The 12,783-nt window shown below is 41.3% G+C and overlaps 1 protein-coding gene across 1 annotated transcript in view; it reads right to left on the reverse strand.

The window, feature by feature from the left end:
• ACE2 (angiotensin converting enzyme 2) overlaps positions 1-12,783 on the reverse strand; it is a 61,269-nt gene that overhangs the window by 46,054 nt on the left and 2,432 nt on the right. Inside the window, 1 exon segment of the mRNA XM_082447337.1 lies at positions 3,555-3,842. Coding sequence (XP_082303463.1) covers positions 3,555-3,740 — 186 coding nt within the window. The 5' untranslated portion in view covers positions 3,741-3,842.

The raw sequence follows: 12,783 nt of genomic DNA on the forward strand, positions 1-12,783 counted from the left end.
ATACTGGAACAGTGAACCAGGGTGCCCCTGCCAGTGATGGGATCCTTTTGCTCTCTTCCAGGGATGAAAAAATTGTCCAGGGACCTCCTATGTTGCTAGAGAGCTTCCGACTTTGCAAAAAAAAAAAAAGAAAAAGAAAAAGAAAGAAAAAGAAAAAAGAAAAAAAAATCCTTTTGACTTACAAAGGACTCTTTCAAAAACAAAACCAACAATAAACTTACAAAGAAGGGGCAATGCAAAAAAGTAATGTCATTTTACTGAGGAGAGAATTACAGTTTAATTGGTGAATGTTCGATCTCAAACATGAGAACAGTATTTGCTCTAAAGCAAGTGTTTGGTAATTAATTTTCACTGAATTTCTGAACTATATGGAAACCTGTTTTGAACCAAGCTTTTTTCCTTATCTCTATCTGATGGGCCTCTCCTAAGCAGGGAGATTTGGGGACACTATACTGATCAAGTTTTGGTGTCTGCTATTATTTTAAGCTATAGTCTCATGACTTGATCTGAGAATCGCCATACTAGGTCAGATTGATTGGCTGACAAGTCCAATATTCTGACTCTGAAAGTTATACCAAGGGATAATTAGGAAATGGCAGATTGCCCTCAATAATGTCACCCTGATAGGATATGAACAGACACATGTCATACAGCCCAAATTTCTCTTCCTGTATTAGTTATCTATTGCTACAATAATACTACATAACAGACAACCAAAAATCTCAATGGCATGTGTTCATTGTTTACGTGCCTAGAATCACTGAGGGTTACCAGGCAGCTCTGCTGATCTTGGCTGGATTTGCGTACAACTCTGGGGGATTGGTTTCAGACGGGACAACTATTCCACACATCCCTCACTCTTTAGCTGGCCAATCCAGGCATGTTCTCACTGCAAAGCCAAAGGTGCAAAGAACAAGCCCCACCGTTCAAGTCCATTCCAAGCCTCCACTTGCATCACGTCTGCTAACAGCCCATTGGTCAAAGTAAGTCACATGGCAAAGGACACAGTCACATCACCTTCAGTGGGATGGCACTGCAAAGTGACATAACCTTGGGTGTTGATATAGGGAAAGGTAAAGAACTGGGTCCATAAATGCACTTAACCATACTTCCTTACCCACAGTGGATCTACAATCCTTACATTCGCTTAAATACTTCGAAAACCGACTTATAGTTTTCAATGTCTCACTTTTTTAGATTAAAGAATGGCCTAGTTTTACAAGTCTTACCAGTTTTACCACCTGTAATGTAAACAGCACCTCTTCCTATTTATTGTAAATTTCTCTCTTTTGAACTTTCAAAGGCACCACCTTTCTAGTCTGAAGAGAGTTGGCCAGTACAACTGGGAACACTCTATCCTTTCTTGTTCCCTCTCAGACTCAGTTTTTTTTTTTCTTTTTGAGTCAGGCTTTGTAGAGCTAATTCTGCTTTCTCTTCTAACTCCCTCTGATCCCCCTAAATCATTCCAGTGGCTCTTGGGGAACATGCTCCACTTCTCCAGTTCTTTCTATTGACGGCCACCAGCAGCAGACCATATCTCAGCTTCCTGCTCATCTTGGTGCCTCTTGTAGCACCAGCTGCAGTGCCCGTTTCATCAGGGGATCTCAATATATGTGATAAGAGAATAGAAGAGCTATTGCTCTCCCTGTCCATTGCCCCCTCCCCAGGTAACTCCACACAGGTGCACTAATGCACTAACGCGCCCTTCACCATTGCTGGAGGAAGGAGATATTGGGCCCCCTGCTTGCTTCTTGCATTCAGATATTTTCACTTTTCCTTAAAGGGCCCATACCGTCAGCACTTTGACCACACTTTGTGGGTTTGTGCCCTTTCATTTCTAGCCTTTCCTCTAATCAACCAGTGCAATTCAAAAATGATAGCACTTAAGATCCAGAGATGATTTCAACAAACATCACTACATCTCGGTGTACAACATGCCTTCTCAGCATGTGGGCACTCAACAGAACTGTTACATGTCTCTTCAGCAATTATAACTCCCTCTCACATTCACAGCAATGATATCGTATTGTTCTCCCAGGCTCACAAGCATTGAGCACTATTTTGGTGGTTTTGTGTATTAACTGTCGTCACAGCAACCCTATGAGGCAAATATGAGTGTTACGTTGTTCTTCACAAGCAGAAAAACTAAGGCGCAGAAAGGTTCATTAACTAGCTCACGTTCACCCAGGTAGAAAGTGGTGGAGCCAGGATTTGGACCTCAGCAGTCTGACTCCAGAGCTCTTAGGCATGATGCCGGTCGACCTTCACCACCACCTGCGGACCATTCGGCTAAGAATGAAAACAGAAGCTTTTTTTTTTTTTTTTAGATTCCATATATATGTGTTAGCATACCGTATTTGTTTTTCTCTTTCTGGAGGGTGGGAGGGAGACGCAAGAGGGAGGAGATATGGGGATATATGTATACGTATAGCTGATTCACTTTGTTATAAAGCAGAAACTAACACACCATTGTAAAGCAATTATACTCCAATAAAGATGTTAAGAAAAAAAGAGAATGAAAACAAATGCACAATGCACTGCAGGTACCTCCAACAGAGATCAAATAAAAAGTGAGAAAAAAGCAACAGTGAAGAGGTGAAGAGAGGTAAGACCAAACTATGAGACAAGAAAGAAAAATGCTCTCCTATGACAACACTGGGCTGTCAAAATCTCCTGGATTTCTTTAAGCTTTAGAAAAATAGGGGGGAAAAATCTCCTGAGGAATTCAAATGAGGCAGCAGGTCTCAGATTGGATCTGTCCAGTGAGCAGCAGTAATTTAATTTACATGCAACCCACTATTTGAACAAATACGCTTCTGAACTACATTTTTGAAAGAATGTATTGCTGTACAAGTGTCATAAAAACTTTTCTTAAATAATGTCACTCCATTTTCAGCACTGCTTTGGGATCTGTGAGGGAAGAAATCTCCTAAATCCTTGCACTCGTCAAACAAAACATCTTGCTTTCCCAGAGCATTCTGAGATTTGTCAGAACTGGTTTGATTATGGTTTTTCTTGGAGGGTTCTGTGGATCCCGTATGCTCTGGAAGTCCCTCAGAGCTCCGTAACCATTAAGGAAGGAATTCCCAAGTCCAGCCTCACCCGACCCCTGGTAATCTTAATTACTGGCTAGCTCTTTCACTAAGCCTCCAGTTGCATTTTTTTCAGTTAATAGATCATTTGTAGAGAGTCTTTGAACATTCCTGTTGACATTGTAGGCTTGGGAAAATTATTAACTCAATAACTTATGGCATTTCTATGAAATGCTTTGAAAGCCTGACTATGATGAGAATTACGGTGGCAACTTTCTAAAGCATGTTCACTGGTTTCCAAGAATCTGTACTGAGACCAGTGAATTATTTTGTAACAATTTTCCAAATGAACCAAAGGTCAATTGTTCAGGCATCTGGGACTCCAGAATCAGAAATACTGAGGCAAACATCCAACCTCACAGCTCAGAGCATTTCTTTGATTTCCCTTTTCAGTTTCCTGGGCAGTAAGCTGATTTTTAAGAAGCAACCGATATCCCTATGTAGCTATAGGAAAGAACTCACCATCTTTTGGACATTCTCATCGGTAATATTGGTGTTATAATTCCAAGAAGCAAGTGAACTTTCATGATACAGGTCTTCAGCTTCATGGTCAAACTTCTGCAAAAACGTCTTGGCCTGTTCCTCAGTGGTGGACTGAGCAGCAGTTACAGCAACAAGGCTGAGAAGGAGCCAGAAAGAGCCTGACATCCTTCTCTGTGCGCCAAGATCCCAGTCACTGAACAACTTCCCTAGAGTGAAACCTCCTCATGAGATTTTCTCTCTCATCAGCCTTTGAACTTGGGTTGGGCACTGAGCAGGAAGATAAAAAAAAAAAGGAAGAAGAAGAAAAAACAGTAAACAATCTGCTGAACCAACACAAAATTCATCCTGGAGAGGACAGATATGTAAACAGATTTTAGAATGATTTCTTAAAGTAAATCAAATAAACAAATGTTATTCATTAATCCTAGAGAATCATAGCTCTCCTCAAATTTTATGGCCAAATCAAAACTTGTCCATTTGGTTAGTATGTTCCTTAAAATCTGTTAAAGATACACTGAAGGTGTTATGATTTTACAGTGAACAACGAACTCTAGAATTAGGGGTCATGGGGGTAATGTTGGGACTTATACGTTTTAGAGACAATTCCGTTAAGTCACTTCTCTCTCCTTCCTTTTTATTTTACACTCATATTCACAGAAACTCTCTATTTGGGTAACATTTTCCCTTCCTAAATAAACAACTTTGCCCTTGTCTCTATAGAATTCATTTTTTTCTGATAAATTTTAATTTCCAGGGCCATTTTTAAAATTATAAGACCACCCTCCACTCCACAAGTTAACTATCCTGATTTAACTTGGAAAAACTTAAAAAGGCTCCTTTTCTCTTTCTCAGATGATCATGCTAAACACTGGTTCTACAACTAACTTCACTGTGTGCCTCCATCCCTTTCACTTACCTGTTCAAAGCTCGGTCAAGGTCACAAGGAAATCAGAATGCCACCACATGGTATGAAATTCAGAGACTGTCCATCTCAAGTTCTGGTCATCCATAGCCATGTATCATTGCATAGAATTCAAAGAGACTTTAGTGGTCATCCTGTAGAATCTCAGGAGCTGGACCACTGTCCTCACCCCCAGGGTGTAGGTATGAGTGTCATAGGTAAAAGAGAGGAGCCACTTTAAATGGCAGGGCTCATGGGCCTGCTTGACTGTGATTATGAAACCTTCACACAGGGAAAACATTTCTTTACCCAAAAAACAAGTCTTCCAGGTCCAGGTGAAATGGCAGTAACCAAGTCTTTAAAAAATGTTTCCACTACTTCTCCTTATTCCAAAGTTGTACATGTTATTGTAGAAGAGGAAAAAAAAAAAAAAGTAACTGTTTACAGTGCTTTGCATTATAATATCTCATTGAAGCATTACAACAAACCTAGAGGCAAATATTTTTATCGTCATTGTACAGATTATAAAACTGAGGCTCAGAGAACTTAAATAAATGACCAAACCTTACTCAGCCAGGAAGTGGTAGAGCCAGGATACGAATGCATGCAGTTTGAATCTAGAGTACAGGCCTTTAAGTTGCTGTCAATAGTCTAAGAGCAATGATGGAGGTGTAGATAAAGAGCAGCACAGGGACGTGGGCCTTTGGTGACGATGATGGACTTGGTTCCGCTACATCAAAAAGAGGTGGATTCTGGGACTTCCCTGGTGGTCCAGTGGTTAAGAATCCGCCTTCCAATGCAGGGGACGCAGGTTCGATCCCTGGTCCGATTGCTGGTTGGGGAACTAAGACCCCACATGCCGCAAGGCAACTAAGCCCGCAGGTTCTAGAGCCTGTGCGCCACAACTACAGGGCCCTCGCGCCACAACTAGAGAGCCTGCATGCCACAACGAAAGATCTCATGTGCCACAACTAAGATCTGATGCAGCCAAATAAATAAATATTAAAAAAAAGAGGTGGATTCTTACTACCCTTGATATGAATCAAAAGACATGATCCTTCTAAGAAATAAAGTAATTGACACATTTAAGCAATTATGATCAAGAAGGTTAAAAGAAAGTGAGCTGAGGGGATCAGTGCAGTTTCAGTCAGGCTCCTTCCACATTCAAGGAAGCTGAGATCCACTCGCTTTCACAGGCATTAAGAGAAAAACCGGTCAAGAGAAAAGGGGGCAGTGTGTGGGGCTCTGAACCAAGAGGTGGAATGTTACTTTAATAAAAGCTGAAACACAACTCTACTCAGGTTGCTTCCTGAATGAAGCTCTTGGGTTCAGGAAAAAAAATGGGAGTAGTCCAACTGCAATACACTGAGGCAGAAAATCAGATTAACGCGATCAAATTGAGATAGAGAAAGCAGGACATGAAATCTGAATGTTAAAACAGATGAACAAGGAGCCTGAGATAACAGTGAGGCAGGAGAAATCTAGAAGCCAAGAAATTTTGAGGAGCAAGGGAAATAGGAGAATTTTATCACAATAATTCTGTAGGAAAACTAGATCACAATGGCCAACTGCAAGCAATGACTGAATTACTGGAAGTTTTGTTGACTCTCCACTGAGAAGATACTGATGTTCTGACAGCCGCCCAGAAGTGTCCTGAGACCATTCTGAGAATGGGAAGAGTCCACTAAAGACCCAGGGGATGGGAGCCAGAAAGACAATTGGCCTAAAGGAACAGATCCTTTGTGAAAGAATGAAGAACCAGAAAAAACAGGAGAGTGGAAATTGAGGAAACCTGTTCTATTTTTCAAAAGGGTAGATGGAAGAGTTTGGTCTTGACACTAGACAAAAACTATAAAATATCATTTTTAGAATGTGGTTTGCACTTGGACAATATATATCTCTGGTCCCAAATATATATCTAGGGATTCACTAGGAACAAATAAGACGTTGCCTGCCTCATTTCCTTTGTATCTTCCATTTCAATAAGGGATTTAACAAAATGTAAAGTTCTACGACTAGCTCTAAATGTCCCTGAAAGAACCACACAGCACAGAAATAAGCAGTCCTCTGATCAACAACAGTTCATGTCCAAAACAACAAAAATCTTGATTCATGTATATAAAATAGATAAACAACAAGGTCCTACTGTATAGCACAGGGAAGTATATTCAATATCTTGTAATAACCTATAATGAAAAAGAATATATACATATATATGTATAACTGAATCACTTTGCTGTATACCAGAAACTAATACAACATTGTAAATCAACTATATTTCAATTAAAAAAAAGAATCTTGATTCAACAATTATTTATTGGCTACGTACTCTATGCTAGGCACTATTCTAGATACTGGATATACACTAAAGAATAAGACAGGAAAAGTTCCCGTGGATATCATATTATATGAGGTGGGGTAGCAGGAAGAAACAAATAGCTGATGGTAAATACTATGGCTTTACAATAAGCAGGAAAGGAGGAGGGTGAATGATGGGGTGGGGATGAGAGGATGACATCTGAGCAAAGACCTGAAGGAAGGGATGAAAGCCACATGAATATCTGAGGGGAGTCTTTTCCAGGCAGAGGGAACAGCAAGTGCAAAGGTCTCAAAAACATCAGAGGCCTTTGTGGCTGGAGCCCAGTGCATGGGGAAAGTGGCAGGAGGTGAAGATGGAGAGGAAGCTGTAAGGAGGGCCTTATAGACAATTGTAGGACTTTGGCTTCTACTCTGAGTAGTGTGGGAAGACATTGGAGGACTTCAAGCAGAGAAGTGATCCGGCAAACGTTTTAACAGGATCACTCTCACTGCTGGTTAGAGAACAGACACTGAGAGGTGAGGGCAGAAGCAAGGAGGTCAGTCAGCGAGCTACTACAGCTGCCCAGTCAAGCAGGGTTGAATAAAAGCTTAATATGAGCAATCAATCCAACATGGCTGCCACCAAAAAGCAAAGCCATCTTAGACTATCTTAGACTTTGTTACTAGAAGTATTAAATACAAAAGAATTTAGAGCATCATGCTAATTTCTAAGACCCACAATTTTAGAGAGACACAGGAGAGTATCCAGAGGAAAATAAAGAAGAGAGTAAATAGGTCTAAAAATAATGTCATTTGAAGCACAGTGCAGACGTGAGGAAGGAGACCCAGCATAGACAGCTCTCCTCCATCACGGGACTGTCATTTAGAAGAAGACTTAGGTAGCTTAACGGATTGACTCTGCCGCTGATGAGCTGTGTGACTTTCAGCAGGTGATATTTCCCTCACGTCTAATTTCCTTATTTCAAAGCTGATAATCATATTATACCCATCTCACAGGGACACTGTAAGTATTCTATGAATTAATACATGAGAACACAGAGAAAAATGCTGGGAGCCTAGTAATAAAAGCCACTCAAAGCGCGAGGAGCTGTATAATAAATAGTGGACTCTGAGAAGTGAGGGAGATTGGAGACTCGTCCATAAGCGTTCTGTAGGAAAACTGTCATATTTTGAGAATAAGCAGGCCCACGTAAGCAAGATGAAAATGCCCTGCTTTGACTCTACTAGTTTTGCTTTTTTTAACCATTTAAGGTAGACATTTTTCTAAAATACATTTCATCTAATCAGGATGTTGCCTGAACATTATTTTATGTGTTTTTTTTTCTTTCCAGATGACTCAGTGTCATCATCTTGGGCAGCGTTTACTGACTAGGCTATAACGTGACAACATCTTCGGGGCTTTACATTAAATGGCTCCAAACCGCTTTATTGCTATTAACTGCTGTCTCTGCAGGTTCTGAATTCTGTGCCACTTCTTGAAGAATGCACTTTGACTGGCCCTGCCCACCACGAATCCCCTCCCTGTTTCTGATTTGCTGTCTGCTAAGAACTAAATGGAAACCAGATAACCATGGAGTTCAATCAGAACGCTCCCTCTTCATAGGCTCAGACCTGAGGGTGGGTCTTCATTCTCCTCGAGCAAAGTGCATAGACTTTGAGATCCATTTTTCCCTTACTGCTCAACTTTCTATCCACTTCCAACCGAGTCATAAATGGTGAGGTTGCTAAATAGCTATAGCAAAAATTTCCTCTAGCTCCCCAAGTTAAGAGGACAACTTTGGTCAGAGCAAAAAGAATGTTTTGCGTAATTTCTTATCTTAAAATTGAGAGAGTAATGTTTCTGACAGAAATAAGAAAGGATATCAAGAATATAAAGTAGAGAGAATTTAAAACTCCACATGACCAAGAATGATTTGCCTTTAGTCCAATTGGTTTTGACCACATATTTATCACACAAAGTGCATTTATAAGTACTTTACAGAAAATAAATAAGTTGACTCTTTAGCCCAGAGGAAAAGCTAAAGTTCTTTCCTGTTTACATTTCTAGTTGCATAGCTGCCCCTTTTTCCTACAGATAGAGCAAAGATAATCTTCATTAACCAAATTGACAAATATTTTCAACAGACAGAGTTCAAGTTTGTGAGGCCAAACTCTGGATTCCAGGGAGGTTGTACGGATTATTACTGCTCTGAATTTATAATAGCACAGTGCTTGCCATGTAACCCGAATTTATTCCCCCACCCAGACTGTACAAAATAGCAGGTAACACTAGAGTCGCTAGTATAAATTTATATCTAGGGCCTTAGAAGCAAAACTTGAGCCTTTATTCTAAGTGAAATGAGAATCCATGGTAGAGTCTGGTAGAAAGGAGGAGTGACATGATCTCATTTACATTTGAAAAGCATCACTCTGGCTGCTGTATCAAGAACAGGTGGCTAGATTTTGAATACAGTCTGAAAATGAAACCAGGAGGATTTTCTGCTGAATTAGATGTAGGCTGTGAAAGATAGAGAGAGTCAAGGATTACTCCAGAGTGTTTGGATTGAACAACGAGAAGGATGAGGTTGACATCAATTTATATGGGGAAGGTTGCAGGTAAAACAGTTTAGAGGGAAGAGTAGGAGGTCAGTCAAGGTTGCGAGAAATCCAAGTGAGGATATATACAAATCTTCAGTTTGGCAGCGAGCTCAGGGATGAAGATATAAATTGGAGAGTTGTTAGTCAAGTATGTCTTTTCAGTTAAGGCAAAGAGGAAAGGATCTTACTTCTTCAGGATCCCAGTGTGCTGGAAACTATTACATAGTCCAGACCTCAAAAGGAAAATGGGATGGGATAAGAAGGAAAAAAGCTACTTGAAACAACCTCCCTAGAGGAGCCATCTGTGGACTGTACAGGGAAGTGATAAAAGGGAGTTTCAGGAACTTGGCCAGAGCATCACATTTCTTGACTGGCTTATAGAAAAGTAGACACATCTCAGGAGCACAGGATGGTTGAGGTGAAGCAAGGTGCAGGTTCAGAGAAGGCAGCTGACATGATATACAGTCAAAGTCAAGTGGCTTAGACCCAGTCCAGGTCAAGGCTTAAACACTGACGGGCATTCAAAGCATAGAAGACTCCTTTTGGAGCTAGCTCCTGCCTGTCAGCTAGAGTCTGAGGGTGACTGAAGACTTTTACACTTTGGTTAATACTTCCTAATTGGCTCTAAATATCTTAGAATAAGCCTTCATCCCTATTGACCTCTATCTCAGTCTGCAGACTGAGTGGAAGAGCCATGTTTTCAGATCCAACTAGAAATGTCCAACAGCAGTTGTCTTCTTGAAGTCCAGCAGGTTCACCTTGGAGACACTGTACCATTCCCTCCTCCTCTTCTAAGGGATGTGTCTGGTCTGGGTCATCGGTAGGGCTTGGCCAAGGCTAGTTACCTTGGCCAAATCAGAGAGATGGGGAGTAGATAAATCACATTATAAATCCTCAAGGGCCTAACATAACATCTGCGCTTCAATCTCATGCCCACATGGATACATGCACTTGGAATTATAAGAATTTTTCTGAGACTTCAGAATCTACCATTTTTTAAATCAAAATATCTTGGCTTTTGATGAAATGTCATCACAAATACATAAAAACTAGAAGCTCAGTTGGGTAAGAGTCTTACTACTTCTTCATTCTTTGCCACTGACGACCCTCTTAAGGTTTGCCAGCCTGTCATCAATCTCATCAGGAATCTTCTTTGGCTGAGAAATATGTCAATGCCTAGAAACCAGAAACTATACAACATAAATCCCAGGGAAGCCTTGCATCTTTTCTAGGACAGTCAGAATGTGGTAGATATTAATAATATTAATTTGGATTCCATCCAGAAAGGAATCAAGGCCTTATGGCCTTGGAATCTGGATAATGCCATTATGTTACAAGATGTTATTTTTGGATTTCAGTTATTCCCAGTGTTTTGACATTGCTTTACATAAGGTTAGGCAAAGCTTCAACGATCTCTGCAAGGATGAAATCACTAAGCAATCATGAACATTGAAAACTTGAGAATACACTTGGAGGAACTCTCATACTGAGCATCCTTCTCTGCTCGGCCTTCCCCCTGGATTTTGTGATTGGTACCGTCACAAGCTTTTTTGCCTCTCCTATTGTAATACTGGAATCTCCCTAAAATTAGCTGGGGAGCAGGAGTCAGTTATAGCTCGCTGGGATGCTTGATCATCTTTGGAAGCTGATTCAGCATCCTCTCTGAATTTATTTGCTCAAGAAGTCCTTAGGCCCAAGTTCCATACAAATTCAACATGAACCTGAAATTTCGGGATAGCTCCGACTCTTCCATATTATGTTTCTGGAAGATCTAGGACGCTTGGGAGCATGGGGCACTCCAGAGACACTTTTGGTAGTCTAGATCTATGCCGACAAGTAACATACTCCTTGGGAAACTGGAAAAGCAGTGGGGGAGGGCAAAAATCTCCATATATTACTCAGTTGGGATTTCAACCTGGCACTCTCCCTGAAGAGAGAGCTGCTGCTTATCAAAAACCAGAAGTAACAAGGCCCAGGACAAGGCAAGGCATTAGGTCAGGCCCCAATACACCCATCAGTGAGCACCAGGCATTGGCAAGCCAGCATCCTAAAGAGCTCCACTGGAGGCACGAGCCCCTGACAGGTATGGGGGTGCTGGGATGCAGCTGCCAGCTGGAATAGTCATGGGGTCAAGGGGAGCGGCAGAGTGGATAAGAAATGACTCACAGTGTTGTTTAACCAAGAGAGGAGAGGAGAAGGAGGAAAAGTGAGAGAGAGGGAGAGAGGATTCTAGGGCATTAACTAGAGCATACAAGCCTGTCTTTATAGATTTCAAATCGTGGTTAATACTTATATGCCAGGGACTACGTTAAGCACTTTACAAGCAGTATCTTCTGGAATCCTCACTGTCACCCTGTAAGGAATTATGATGATTTCCATCTAATGGGATTATAAATGAAGACTTAAAGAGGTTAACTAAAGAGCCTAAGTCTGAGTAACAAGTACAGGTGCCCACATTTTAACCCACTATTTACCATGATGCTCAGCTAATCAGGGAGAGGGCTTTTTTATCTTTTTTTTTTTAAATTAATTTGGTTGTATTTCCTTTTGTTTGTTTGTTTGTTTTTAAATTTATTTTTTATGGCTGTGTTGGGTCTTCGTTTTGGTGCGAGGGCTTTCTCTAGTTGCGGCGAGCGGGGGCCACTCTTCATCGCGGTGTGCAGGCCTCTCACTATCGCGGCCTCTCTTGTTGCGGAGCACAGGCTCCAGACGCGCAGGCTCAATAGTTGTGGCGCACGGGCCTAGTTGCTCCATGGCATGTGGGATCTTCCCAGACCAGGGCTCGAACCCGTGTCCCCTGCATTGGCAGGCAGATTCTCAACCACTGCGCCACCAGGGAAGCCCTTTTTTATCTTTCACTATAAGATATTTGTAGTAGATTGCAAAACTACTTCTTTACTCCTCTTTGTATCAACACCCTTTATAATGTGAATTTGCAGTTTCTTCCATCAAGATATATAATCTATTTCCTTCTTCTTGAATCTGCTTTGGCCAATGGCATGTGGCAGAAATGATAGTGGGCCAGTCCATCCTTTCTTTCTCTCTCTCTCCCTCTCTCTCTCTCCCCCCAACGCTCTCTCTCTCTCTCGCTCTCTCTCTGAAGGCTGAGTAGCTATCAAGTGAACAAGCCTGAGCAAGGGACCACTGGAGCAGAGATGAGACAACCAAGCTGAGGCCATCCTAGACCAGCCAGCCCCCAGCTTCCCTGGCAACTGACTACAGATGTATAAATGAGAGCAGCTAAGACCAGAAGAATTTCTCAGGTGAGCCCAGACAAAACTGTCAACCCATAGACTCATGAACTAAACAAATGGCTGTTGTTTCAAGCCATGGAGTTTTAGGCTGGCTTTTTATGTAGCAAAAAGCTAACTGATACAATCTCTTAATAACTTCACCAAGGTCTTTCCAAAT

This window comes from Balaenoptera physalus (genome assembly GCF_965194825.1).
Source record: "Balaenoptera physalus genome assembly, chromosome: X".
Classification (NCBI taxonomy): Eukaryota; Metazoa; Chordata; class Mammalia; order Artiodactyla; family Balaenopteridae; genus Balaenoptera; species Balaenoptera physalus.